Below are 12,117 nucleotides of genomic sequence, written 5' to 3'. Positions count from 1 at the left end.
GAAGCCCTGCAGCACTTTAGGGAAGGGTTGCCATCTTCATACCCCAGCTGCAGCACAGGCAGGAAGCGAGAGGAAGAAATTTGTGGAGGAAACTACTGCTTAATTTTCTTTCCAATATTTTTTTAAAAACTTTTTATTATTGAAAATATCAGTAGTATACACAAAAATAGAGAGAATTGTATAGAGTCCTCTCTCACCCCCTGTACTTATCATTGAGCTTCAAAAAAAAGTCAGATCATGACCAATCTTGCTTTAGCATTCCATCAAGCACTCCCTGCCCCCACTGCATTTTTTGAAGCAAATTTCAGTATATGTTCTACTTAATTTAAATTAATCTTTTCCAGTATATAGTTCTATACCTGAAGTTCAATAGAAAAGATAAATAAAGAAATAAATAAAGTGGAGCAGGAACTAAAGATATTGGGGTGGCCAAAAAGTTCGTTCAGGTTTTTCCATAACATCTTATAATTGTGAAGCAGTATGCATGCAGAATTCTTGTAGGTGTTTCCAAGTTTTTCTTGCTCTGTGGTCACCTCGCCTGCACTTAATTTGTCTATGAAATTCCTTAGTAACTTGTCTACTTTAGTTCTGTTCAGCTTAGTTGACATAGAAACATTACATTTTGCAAACTCACGTTTAGTCAGTTTTTAATCAAATTACATAATTAATTAAAATTATAGCAAGCGTAGATATTTTTTGGAGACGTGGCAGCTCATTTGTGGAAGCAAAAGTGCTTGGGCATATTAAAAAAGAATGTTCCACATTCTTTTTAATATGAACGAGAGAGTGAAACACATCGGGTAATCAGGGAGCTGGTTAGTTGGAGGTTAGTTAAGAGAGCTTTGGTTGTATATAATTTTATGGTGGATAAAAGAAGCAGATAATTCATTCCTAGGTAATAAACTTTTCATCTTGCATTAAGAGCAGAACTTGAATCTTACACGGATTTGATTAGTTAGATTCACCTCATATGCTATAAAGAATAAACAAGGGATTCTTGTTTTTTATATTTCAACATCTAAAACTCAAAGTAGACATATTTTATGTTCCAATTATATGGTCCATAGAAAACATGGAATGTTAAGGAACAGGTATCATGCTAAGCCAAAGTATTAGTGTTATTTTAATGACATGGGTTCTTTCTCAAGTTTTTTACAGGTTGGTGGATAATGATTGATGCAGCCGTGGTGTATCCTAAGCCAGAACAGCTGAACCATGCTTTTCACACATGTGGTGTGTTTTCCACATTGGCTTTCTTCATGTAAGTATGAAGGTAATTCTCAATTCAAGATTATTTTTCTAAAAACATTTTTTCCTCAAAGTTTAATGCTATCTGGAATAACTTTTTAATTTCATTGATTGATTCTTCTTTAACATGATAAATATATGTGTGTATATCTATATTGCCATTTTATTAAGATTTTAAAAATCAAGACTGAGTGTTGAATTTGGGGGGGAGAGATTAATTGGGAGATTGAGACTGACATATACACACTAGTATATATAAAATAGATAACTAATAAGAACCTGCTGTATAGCATAGGGAACTCTACTCAATACTCTGTAACGGCCTATATGGGAAAAGAATCTAAAAAAAAAAGAGTGGATATATGTATATGTATAACAGATTCATTTTGCTGTACACCTGAAACTAACACAACATTGTAAATCAACTATACTCCAGTAAGAATTAAAAAAAAAAAGTGTTGAATTTAGTCAGATAATTCTATTATACTTTATAAAGATTATCATGTGATTTTTGTCCTTATATTTGTTAAACTGAAAAATTACTATGTTTTATAGATCTTAAGATTATTTTTTGTATTTTAATATCTTTGAATATCAGTGTGCTTCTTATATTAATATCTTGTGCTTCTTGGTATCTTATAATTCATAATATTTTTTCTTTCTTGGAAGTATAAAAAAATAATGGTGCATCTTAAAAATCATTGGCATCTTAGGTTTAATGAAGTATGTTACATTTCTAGATTTTTTAGTAGGAAGTCATCCTTGAATACTCTAATACATTCAACTTTTTTTTTTAATCCTTTTTAAAATTTATTTTTTTTATTGGAGTATAGTTGCTTTACAATATTGTGTTAGTTTATATTGCACAGCAAAGTGAATCAGCTATACGTATACATATCCTCTCTTTTTCAGATTTCCTTCTCATTTAGGCCACCACAGAGCACTGAGTATCTAATACATTCAACTTTTACCATGGAGTATTATTTTTTTTAAGTGTGTTACTTAACTGTATTTGCCAGTATTGGAGGGAGGGCAGGACTGGCCTTAAATGAGATTGATCTATGGCTTTCCTTTTTTATTAAATCATTTTTAGGTTTAGCCATTATCTCACTTCATAAAAGAGTTTGGAAGCTTTTCATGGATGTCTTTTAATAATTTTAAAAAATATGTTAAACATTAAGATTACATAATTTTCTTATACTGTCAGGAGCTTTAAAAAGGTGAATTGTAGAAGATGGAACTACTTATATTCATTCAGGATGCTAAGAAAAGACAATTCCTGCTACAAATACCCGCTCTAACAAGAATGGAAAGAGAAGCTGAATAAAGTGGGCCTATTTATTATACCAAATGTTCTCTGAATTTGAGAAATGGATGAGAGAAAATCACTTGACTTTTAACACAAAGAGAAACTTTTGAACTCTTGGTTATAATGAGAACCTTAAAATGGGGTAACTCATGGTGGGTCATTCATGTGTAAATATAAAATAAAATAGAAAAAGAACACAGAAAATTGGCCTCTTTCATAATCTTTGGAGACAAATGATAGTAATCCCTTAAAATTAAGTATGTTTTTGTTTGATGTTATTATAAATGGAAATGTTTTCTTAATTTTGTTTTCAACATATTTATTACCAATATATAGAAAACATTGATATTAAAAAAAAATTAAGTATGTTTTCTGGGTGTACTTTAGGAAAATAAGACTAGCACAGTATTTCTATCCACTAGGATATTTAAGTTAAAAGATATGTTCAGTTATTCATATACTGGCTTTAGATAGGAAATGCTTCCCTTCTAAATGATATGTAAATATCTATGAATATTTTAACAGCATGAAAGCTTATTAGATGATTTTGTATTGTTCTAGGATAAATGCCGTGTCCAATGCTCAGGTGAGAGGTGACAGCTATGAAAGCGGCTGTTTAGGAAGAACAGGTAAAGGCACTTTGAGTTGTTAATGTATGCAGGTAAAAGAGGGATTTATCAGCAGAAAAAGCAAAGCCTCTGGTGAGTCTTTATTTAGGGATGATTAATGATTATGTAGGGTTTTTAAAAAAAGTTTCTGGGGCTTCCCTGGTGGCGCAGTGGTTGAGAATCTGCCTGCCTATGCAGGGGACGCGGGTTCGAGCCCTGGTCTGGGAAGATCCCACATGCCGAGGAGCAACTCGGCCCGTGAGCCACAATTACTGAGCCTGCGCGTCTGGAGCCTGTGCTCGGCAACGAGAGGCCGCGATAGTGAGAGGCCCGCGCACCGCGATGAAGAGGCCCCCACTTGCCACAACTAGAGAAAGCCCTCGCACAGAAACGAAGACCCAACAAAGCCATACATACATACATACATAAATAAAAAAGAATGTAAGCAGAGAAGAATAGCATTAAAATAAATAAATAAATAAATAAATAAATAAATAAATAAATAAAATTAAAAAAAAAAAAAAAAGTTTCTGTGTTATTTAAAACTTTAAGAAAGTTAAAGTTACTGCCAGAGGTTACTGGTTTTTGTCATGTTATATTGCCCATAGTATATAGATAAAATGTTAACCATGCAAAATCAATGGATCTTGACTGTTCCTGTGTTAGTGATGGATTTATTCTTTTTTTTTTTTTAATTAATTAATTAATTTATTTATGGCTGTGTTGGGTCTTCATCTCCGTGCGAGGGCCCTCTCCAGCCGCGGCAAGCGGGGGCCACTCTTCACCGCAGTGCGCGGGCCTCTCACTATCGCGGCCTCTCCTGCCGCGGAGCACAGGCTCCAGACGCGCAGGCTCAGCAATTGTGGCCCACGGGCCCAGCCGCTACGCGGCATGTGGGATCTTCCGGGACCAGGGCTCGAACCCGTGTCCCCTGCATTGGCAGGCGGACCCCCAACCACTGCGCCACCAGGGAAGCCCCGATGGATTTATTCTTATCCCAAATGTTGACCAATAATATTACTTACAAGATGGTTGACCGTGATTACTGAACAGCAAAGTATGGACACATTAAGAGCTCAAACCTGGGACTACAGTGTTTTTCACATTCAGTTCTGATCACCTGAGTAACCACCCATAGGCTACAACAGAAGTATTTAGAAGAAACATGCTGTTTGTCTACATATACATTTTTTTTTGAGTTTGAATTTTTTTTGATTTGTCATCCAACAGTATTTTTCTTTTGTTCAGGTTATAACACATTCTGTTAGAACCCAGGGGTTTGTTTTCAGTGGAATTTCCATGCTGTATATAAAAAGCTCAGGACTAGACGTTCTATTTCCAACCTTTAAGGACTAGGAGGGGTGACTTGTGGTTATAGTCAGGAATTTGGAGTAGGTGGGAGAGGAATTTTGAAGGATGATTAAGAATAATAGCAAGTACTTGTAGAATACTTAGTGTGTACCAAAGACTGTCCTGAATGCTCTACACATATTAACTCAATTAATTGTCACAGTAGTCCTATAAGGTAACCACTCTTGTCCTCAGTTTTAGATTAAGGAACTAAGGCACAGACAACTTAAGTAACTTGTCCAAGTCATAAAGCAATAAGTGTTGGGACCAGGATTTGAACACTGACAATCTGGTTCCAGAGCCCATGCTCTTGGCCACCGTGCTATGTTTGTATCCAGTCGAGAATCATTTAGTCTCTTTGTCTACAGTATCATATATATATATATTTGTCAGTGTATTTGAGGATAACATATAAAATATAAAATAAAATTCAATTTAAAGTGTACAGGTCGATGAGTTTTGACAAATGTATACAGTTGTGTAACTACCACTACAATCATGATATAGAATATTTCCATTACTCCAGAAAGTTCCCTCATATCTCTTTGTAGTTAATCCCCTTTCCCCCACATCCTGGCCACCACTGATCTGCTTTCTATCACTGTAGTTTTGCCTTTTCTAGAATCTCATATAAATGGAATCATAAAGTATCATAAGACATTAAACCAAATCAAGGAGCTGACGAGCTTAGCTTTAAAAAAATTTTCCTTTTTTTTTTGTAAGAACACTAAACATGAGATCTACTCTCAACACAGTTTTAAATGCACAATACCATATTGCTAACTATAGGCACAGTGTCGTACAGCAGCTCTCTAGAGCTCATTCATCTTGTGTAGCTGAAACTTTATACCCGTTGAACAGCAACTCCCACTTCCCCCACTCCTAGCCCCTGGCAACCACTATTGTACTCTCTGTTTCTATGAATTTGACTCTCTTAGATACCTCACATAAGGGGAATGGGCCTTAAAAAAGAAGGAAATCCTGCCATATGTGACAACGGAGGTGAACCTGGAGGACATTATGCTAAGTGAAATAAGCCAGTTACAGGGGGACAAATTAGCTTTCTTTTGTACCTGATGCTTTAAATGCTGATGCAGATTTTATAATTTCACTTCCATTGTGATCCTTGAAGAATTGGAGAGGATGGGGATAGTGACAAATGACAGATGAACCTAAGTTAAAAGTGCATTGTGTGTGTCTGTGCGCGCATGCATACGCACACGTGCATGCCTTGTGCCCCAGCTTCAGCAGGTAATGTCAGGAATGAGTGAGAATAAAGAATAAAAAAGCATGTATTAGCAAGTGATGTTGTGCATAGAGCACACATTAACTTATTTGATCATTTTTCTTTCAAAAATATTCCACAGGCATTGCTGTGGATTATGTTACTATTAACTATTTTCTGTAGAAAATTTCATTGTAACTTACCCAAAACGTTTTAGCTTAAAGGTAGAACTTGTATGTGCCTTGGGTCTGTCTGGTTCCAAAGCCCATACTTTTTACTCTCAAGTAGTGACTATAACATTTTATTCCATGATTATTTCTTACCCAGTTAAAATTCACAGTCAGTTTACGTCAGTTTACATTTATACGTGGTACCTTAGTGCAAGTTCTGTCTAGTGCTTCAAAATTCAGGCAAACTATCTTGTAGGCATGCTCAGCTATTGCCACACTAAGCTTTCATACTACTTAAATGGTTTATGTGTAATTTATTCCCATTTAATTCCCAGAGGAATTTGCAGGAAAGTGTTTTTAACGTAATAAATATACTACAAATGGAACTGTTAAATAAGAAGGAACAGGAACTAGGTAGAAAGAAGATCATGTATTGATACTTAGACTCTAGGACAAAATGGATACTCTTAATTATTAACCTTGACTCTGAGCTTCCTGTAGTCAAAGCAAAAAAGGGAAACATTACAGTTTTTTATTTTTTGCTAACAAAAGCATACTCATTTTTCAAGGGAAGTTTTTTTCTTGTTCAGTTTTGTTAAAAAATTTTTGTGTGGTCATATATAAAGGACATGAAGGAAAATAATTACAAGGACTTTTGATACTTCCTTTCATTCACTTTAGGGTAAAAGCTGTGATTGAATTTGGAGGATGTTTTCCTCCAAGGAAGTAAACATTGCTGTATATTTCTGGAGATCTGCTTAGTATTATAATAAAATTTAGATAACCTAGGGACCCATTTCTCTCAAATATCAGCTGTTCTAACCATGCTGAGCTTTGAGCTTCCTGCATATCTGGTGTCTAAAATATATGAATTTCTGTTCAGTTAGTAACCGAATATCTGAAATTGAGGCAAATTTAGCTTTCTATTATGGAAATTGGCTTGGATTTTATTTTCACTTCAGGGGAGCTATATTCCCCTTCCATAGGGTGACAGGCTGTCAGTATACCTGTGATCAGGGTCTGGCACAAATGCTAACTTGCTTTCCTAAAAATGTATTGAATCTACTCAGGTGTCCAGATGATCACTTTATTGAGATTCTGTTGTATAACTTCTAAAATTCTATACAGTAGGGGTTTGAAGAGATGCTTTTGTCCTTGAACTTTTCAAGGGTATGTGGTACAGTTTGGCTGAATAAGAGAGATTGAATATATCGCTGCTGTTAGTACCATGTTGAGTAGTACCATGATATTAACGTTGATGAAAAGAGGTCATATGGTCCTTATTCATTTGCAGTCTCTCATTCCTGTGTGGTAATGGCTATCTGAAATACATTTGCTACTTCTAATAGAGCAATTACTTTGATAATATATACAACACGGTAATTTTTCAGTTAGGGTTTAATTAATCAGTTTAGTCAAATAATTACTTCTGAAGCTTGCCTACTTTAGTTTACTCAGCTGTTAGTTTCTCTAGCCAGTAGAACGGTAATTTACCCTTTTTCCCTTTCCAAGTATCGCTTAACACCTTTTAGTTTTAGTTTCTTTTTTTCAATCTTCATTCAGTTAATTGTTTTAGCAGGTGTATATAAATACGTGACTGTCTTTGATAGGCATAGCATATATTAGATGAACAGTGTTCTAGTGTTATGTATTCCTAAGGCATAGAGCTGTAAAAATGATAAAAAAATCATAAAGCCTATTTTTCACACAGGTGCTCGAGTTTGGCTCTTCATTGGTTTCATGTTGATGTTTGGGTCACTTATTGCTTCTATGTGGATTCTTTTTGGTGCATATGTTACCCAAAGTAAGTATTTATTCCTCTTTTATTTCATAGGAAAGATTCAGATATGTCCTTTATATTTGGCTTAGTCTGTTAACTCCCTGTGGAGTAAAATTTAGTTTAATAATTCAGTTAGCTTGAAGATAAGACTCTGTGTGAAGATATAAATTATTTAATAAAACTTCTCAGTGGGGTCATTTAGTGCAGTGGGATAGCCTCGTTAAGAAATCCAAGCCACTGACAAGACCAGGTGACTCTCAGCTATCTCTAGAGGTTCTGATTTCCTTCCTTACCCCAGATAGCCAGGCTCTATACCAGAGGCCTTTTACTGAGGGTTGTAGTGGTAAAAGTGAGAAATCTGTACAGGGCTACAGCCCCTTATACACAATTCTAGAATCCACAAAAGTGCTGAAGGTCAGGTTTTTCATAACCAGTTTGGCAGCAAAACCTGACCTAATGATCCAGGGCTCATTATAGTCTTTATTTCATTTAATAAGTATTCAAATGTTTTATTAGAGGAATGTGGTTGTATTTGATTGTGGGATGCTGGTCCAAACATAGTTGGGGGTGCTATGTAATATTATGCCCTGTGTTACTGTTCTTCTTTTTTTAATAAATTTATTTATTTTTGGCTGCGTTGGGTCTTTGTTGCTGCACATGGGCTTCCTCTAGTTGCAGGGTGCGGGGGCTACTCTTCGTTGCGGTGCGCAGGCTTCTCATTGCTGTGGCTTCTCTTGTTGCAGAGCACGGGCTCTAGGTGCGTGGGCTTCAGTAATTGTGGCACGTGGGCTCAGTAGTTGTGGCTCGCGGGCTCTAGAGCTCAGGCTCAGTAGTTGTGGTGCACGGGCTTAGTTGCTCCGTGGCATGTGGGATATTCCCGGACCAGGGCTCAAACCCGTGTCCCTTGCATTGGCAGGTGGATTCTTAACCACTGCGCCACCAGCTAAGTCCCCCTGTGTTACCATTTTTAAATCTGAAAAATCCTGAGTTCCAAAACATACCTTGCCCCAAGGATTTCAAGATAAGGCATTGTGGACCCCAGTATCTTTCTGGCCACTGATAACATCTTCTCTCCAACCCCAGCCTCTAATTTTTCATTCATAGGTACAAGGGGAGTGTTTTTTTTTTTTTTTAGGGGGCAGAGGTGCTGAGAAGCACTGCCAGTTCACAAGGGGAGTTTTTTAAGTGCAAGACTGAAGACGTGTGTAGCCTTCATGTTGAAACGGTTGATGCAATGGAGTGAGCTCTTAGTATACCATTCTGAGTTTTGTGACTGTTCCAGTCACCATAGCTTTTCATCACGGGGATGGCGAGAGGTTTTGAAAAGCAGGACCCAGTCTTAGCATGTGCTTCTGGAAGCATCAGAAGAACCTCTTTCACTGGCTCTCTCCCTTCACTCCAAAGACAGGAATAAGTTTCAGATAACAGTTTATTCGTCTTCTGATGCCTCTGTCTTTGGAATCTCCTCGTCACTCTGCTTAACTGTCACGTCTTGTCCTGACCCACAGCTGACCTTTTAATATCTTGATAGGATCCCTTAAGTATCATAGATTGATCAATATAAGATTTGGGAATACCTTTGTGTTTCATTTTGCACAAAATAAGTCAGTACAAGAGGACAGTGGTTGCCTAATGTTTAATTAATACTACTCTAAAATGTGTTATTTTAGTTAATTAAAAATACTCTGGAGCACACAGTTCTAGCATGAAGCTTATTTGAGGGAAAGTACTTTTTTTACTTTCTTTCTTTTTTTGGGGGGCTGTGCCACACAGCTTGGGGGATCTTGGTTCCCCGACCAGGGATGGAACCCGTGCCCTTGGTAGTGAGAGCTCAGAGTCCACTGGACTCTGGACCCAGGGAATTCCCTCAGTGGTCGTATCTTAATCTTTAAAGAACTAGTACATACTGAGAAATTTCTCAATTATGGATCTCATCTTCATATTTCTACAGCATTGCTCGTTACATATACTTTTTAGTTTGTAAACTGACTTCAGAGAGCATTTCTAACACATATTTCAAATCTTTTACTGTACAGATTTTTCTGGAGCTGTTAATAATCGTAGCAGCAGCTAACATTTCTATAGCACTTTATGAGCCAGGAACTGTTCTGAGCACTATGCATAGTCCACATCTCACACTCTGGGGGGCAGGTGCTGTTACAATGCCCATTTTACAGATGAGGAAAGTAAGGCATAATGAGGTTAAATAATTTGCCCATGGTCATACATTTAGTCAGTGGTAGAGTTAGGATTCAAATCCAGGGGTATGGCTCAAACTTGGGGCTTTTAACCATGGAGCTATATTGTTTGCTATGATATCAAAGGCTACAAATTGAATATTTCTTCATCCAAACTAGTATTTTTAATCAACATTGATAGTTTTATAAAAGTTAAATATCCACAAAAATTTGAGTAATTTCCAAATTTTTCTTTTTCCTTCCTATGAAGATAGTGACTGTTTTCTCCAGGAGAATATGATGATGAATTATAATGATTCTTTTTATATATGTCAGATTTGCACAATAAAACTCCTGAATTCATGAAAGAAAATAAAATGAACAGACTGTTACATCATCAACAATTTAATTTGTATCTTTCTAACATTGTGTGTTTCTGTATTGGCCATAGGAAGTGAAGGGATAAGCTGCTGCTTCCTTGGCAGTTCCGATACAGCTAGAAGCGTAGCAACTGCTTTAGACAGAAAGAAAACCTAATAATTTCATTGTCTTTTATCCAGAGTGAGAGTAATCCTTTGTTTTGGGAGAAGGAGATTATCATTTTCTTACTTCAATTTCATTGTGGATTTTTTAGAGTTAATGAATAATAGTAGTGTTTTATAATATACAGAGCATGTCATTATGAATGGAATGAATACTTTGTTACGGCCATTTGCCTTTTGTAATTATCTGATCTGTTTTACTTTGTGTGTGCAGATACTGATGTTTATCCAGGACTAGCTGTGTTTTTTCAAAATGCCCTTATATTTTTTAGGTAAGTTGCCTAATTTTTTAACTATACACCTATAACATTTACAGAAACGTCATCTTTATTATAAGAGCAGCATAGGCACTGGAATATGTATAAATCTCTTGGATTAGTTACAGTGTATAGAACTTCTTTTAAAAGGTGAAAATTCTACTATTGCATAAAAGCGTACACAAGCCATTTAATTAGGGGCCCTGCTATGTGCCAAGACCTCAGCTAGATGCTTTATATATGTTACCTTTTAAATTCCCACTTAATTATCTTAAGTATGTAAAACAAGTGGTGCTCCCATTTTATAGATGAGGAAATAAGACTCAGAGCTTACTTAAGGCCGCTTAACTAGCAAATGCAGAATGGGAATTTGAACCCAGACTGCTGCTTCCATAGCCTGTGTTTTGTTAAGAAACCATATCATGTACCTTTAATAAAATAAGAAAAAAAGAAATTAGAATTAATACATACTATGCATGTCGTATACAAAACCTGGTTGGTGAATTGGATTTTGTATTAAGTTTTTAAGATAACTTAAAGTAAGTATAAAAATAAAAGAATATCAAAAGTATTTTTTAGGGGCAATCTTCTAAAAAGTTTCCAAAATGAAGCCCTGTAGCCTTTGCTTTTCAGAATGAAATGTCTTTTAGTGTAAAGATAGGTATTTTAGGCATCATTTATAAAATTACATCCCTTACCCCATACCCCTCTCACAAAAGCATTAAAATCTAAGCCTTGAAGAAGTTTGTTTTTGTCATTGATTTTAAGCAATTTGATTATGATGTGCTGTGGTGTAGTTTTCTTCATATTTCTTCTGTTTGGGGTTCATTGAGTTTCTTGGATCTGTGGATTTATAGTTTTCATCAAATTGGGAATCTTTTCAGACATTATTTCTTCAAATATTTTTTTCTGTCCACCCTGCCCTTCTGGCTTCCAGTTTACATGTATATTAGGCTGTGGGAAGTCATCCCAGAGCTCACTGGTGCTTAGTTCTTTTCATGCTTTTTTTTGCCCTACCTCTCCACCCCTACTCTTACCCCATCGCTCCATCAAGTATTCTCTTTTCTTGTTTTCTCTCTGTATTTCATTTGGGATAGTTAAAGGTTGTTATATCTTTAAGTTCACTAATCTCTACCTCTGTCATGTCTAATCTGCTATTACTCCCATCCAGTATGTTTTTCATCTTAGACATTGTAGTTTTCATCTCTATTAGCTTGATTTTTTTTTTAACAATTTCCACATCTCTCTCTAACATACTTATGCTTTCCTCTGCCTTCTTGAACATGTGAAGTATGTTTATAACTATTTCAGTGTCCTTGTCTAATTGTGTCAATTCTTAGTCTGTTCCTATTGATTATTTCTATTTATTTTTTTCATTCTGGATCCCTTTTCCCCTGTTTGCTTCTTTGCATGAAGCTGATTGGGGGCTGGACTTTTTGGTATTCCTCTAA

General features: G+C 36.0%; 1 protein-coding gene across 4 annotated transcripts in view; it reads left to right on the top strand.

Annotated features, from left to right (window-relative positions):
- TMEM50B (transmembrane protein 50B) overlaps positions 1-12,117 on the top strand; it is a 37,290-nt gene that overhangs the window by 21,634 nt on the left and 3,539 nt on the right. For all 4 annotated transcript variants that reach the window (XM_036850474.1, XM_036850475.1, XM_036850477.1 and 1 more), the window contains 4 exons: positions 1,149-1,261; positions 3,119-3,186; positions 7,622-7,714; positions 10,624-10,681. In XM_036850474.1, the coding sequence (XP_036706369.1) occupies positions 1,149-1,261; positions 3,119-3,186; positions 7,622-7,714; positions 10,624-10,681 (332 nt within the window). The remainder of the gene's footprint in view (positions 1-1,148; positions 1,262-3,118; positions 3,187-7,621; positions 7,715-10,623; positions 10,682-12,117) is intronic.

Source organism: Balaenoptera musculus, chromosome 4 (assembly GCF_009873245.2).
Source record: "Balaenoptera musculus isolate JJ_BM4_2016_0621 chromosome 4, mBalMus1.pri.v3, whole genome shotgun sequence".
NCBI classification, from domain to species: Eukaryota; Metazoa; Chordata; class Mammalia; order Artiodactyla; family Balaenopteridae; genus Balaenoptera; species Balaenoptera musculus.
The sequence above is the reverse complement of the archived record's forward strand: the minus strand, read 5'-3'. Positions and strand labels throughout refer to the sequence as shown.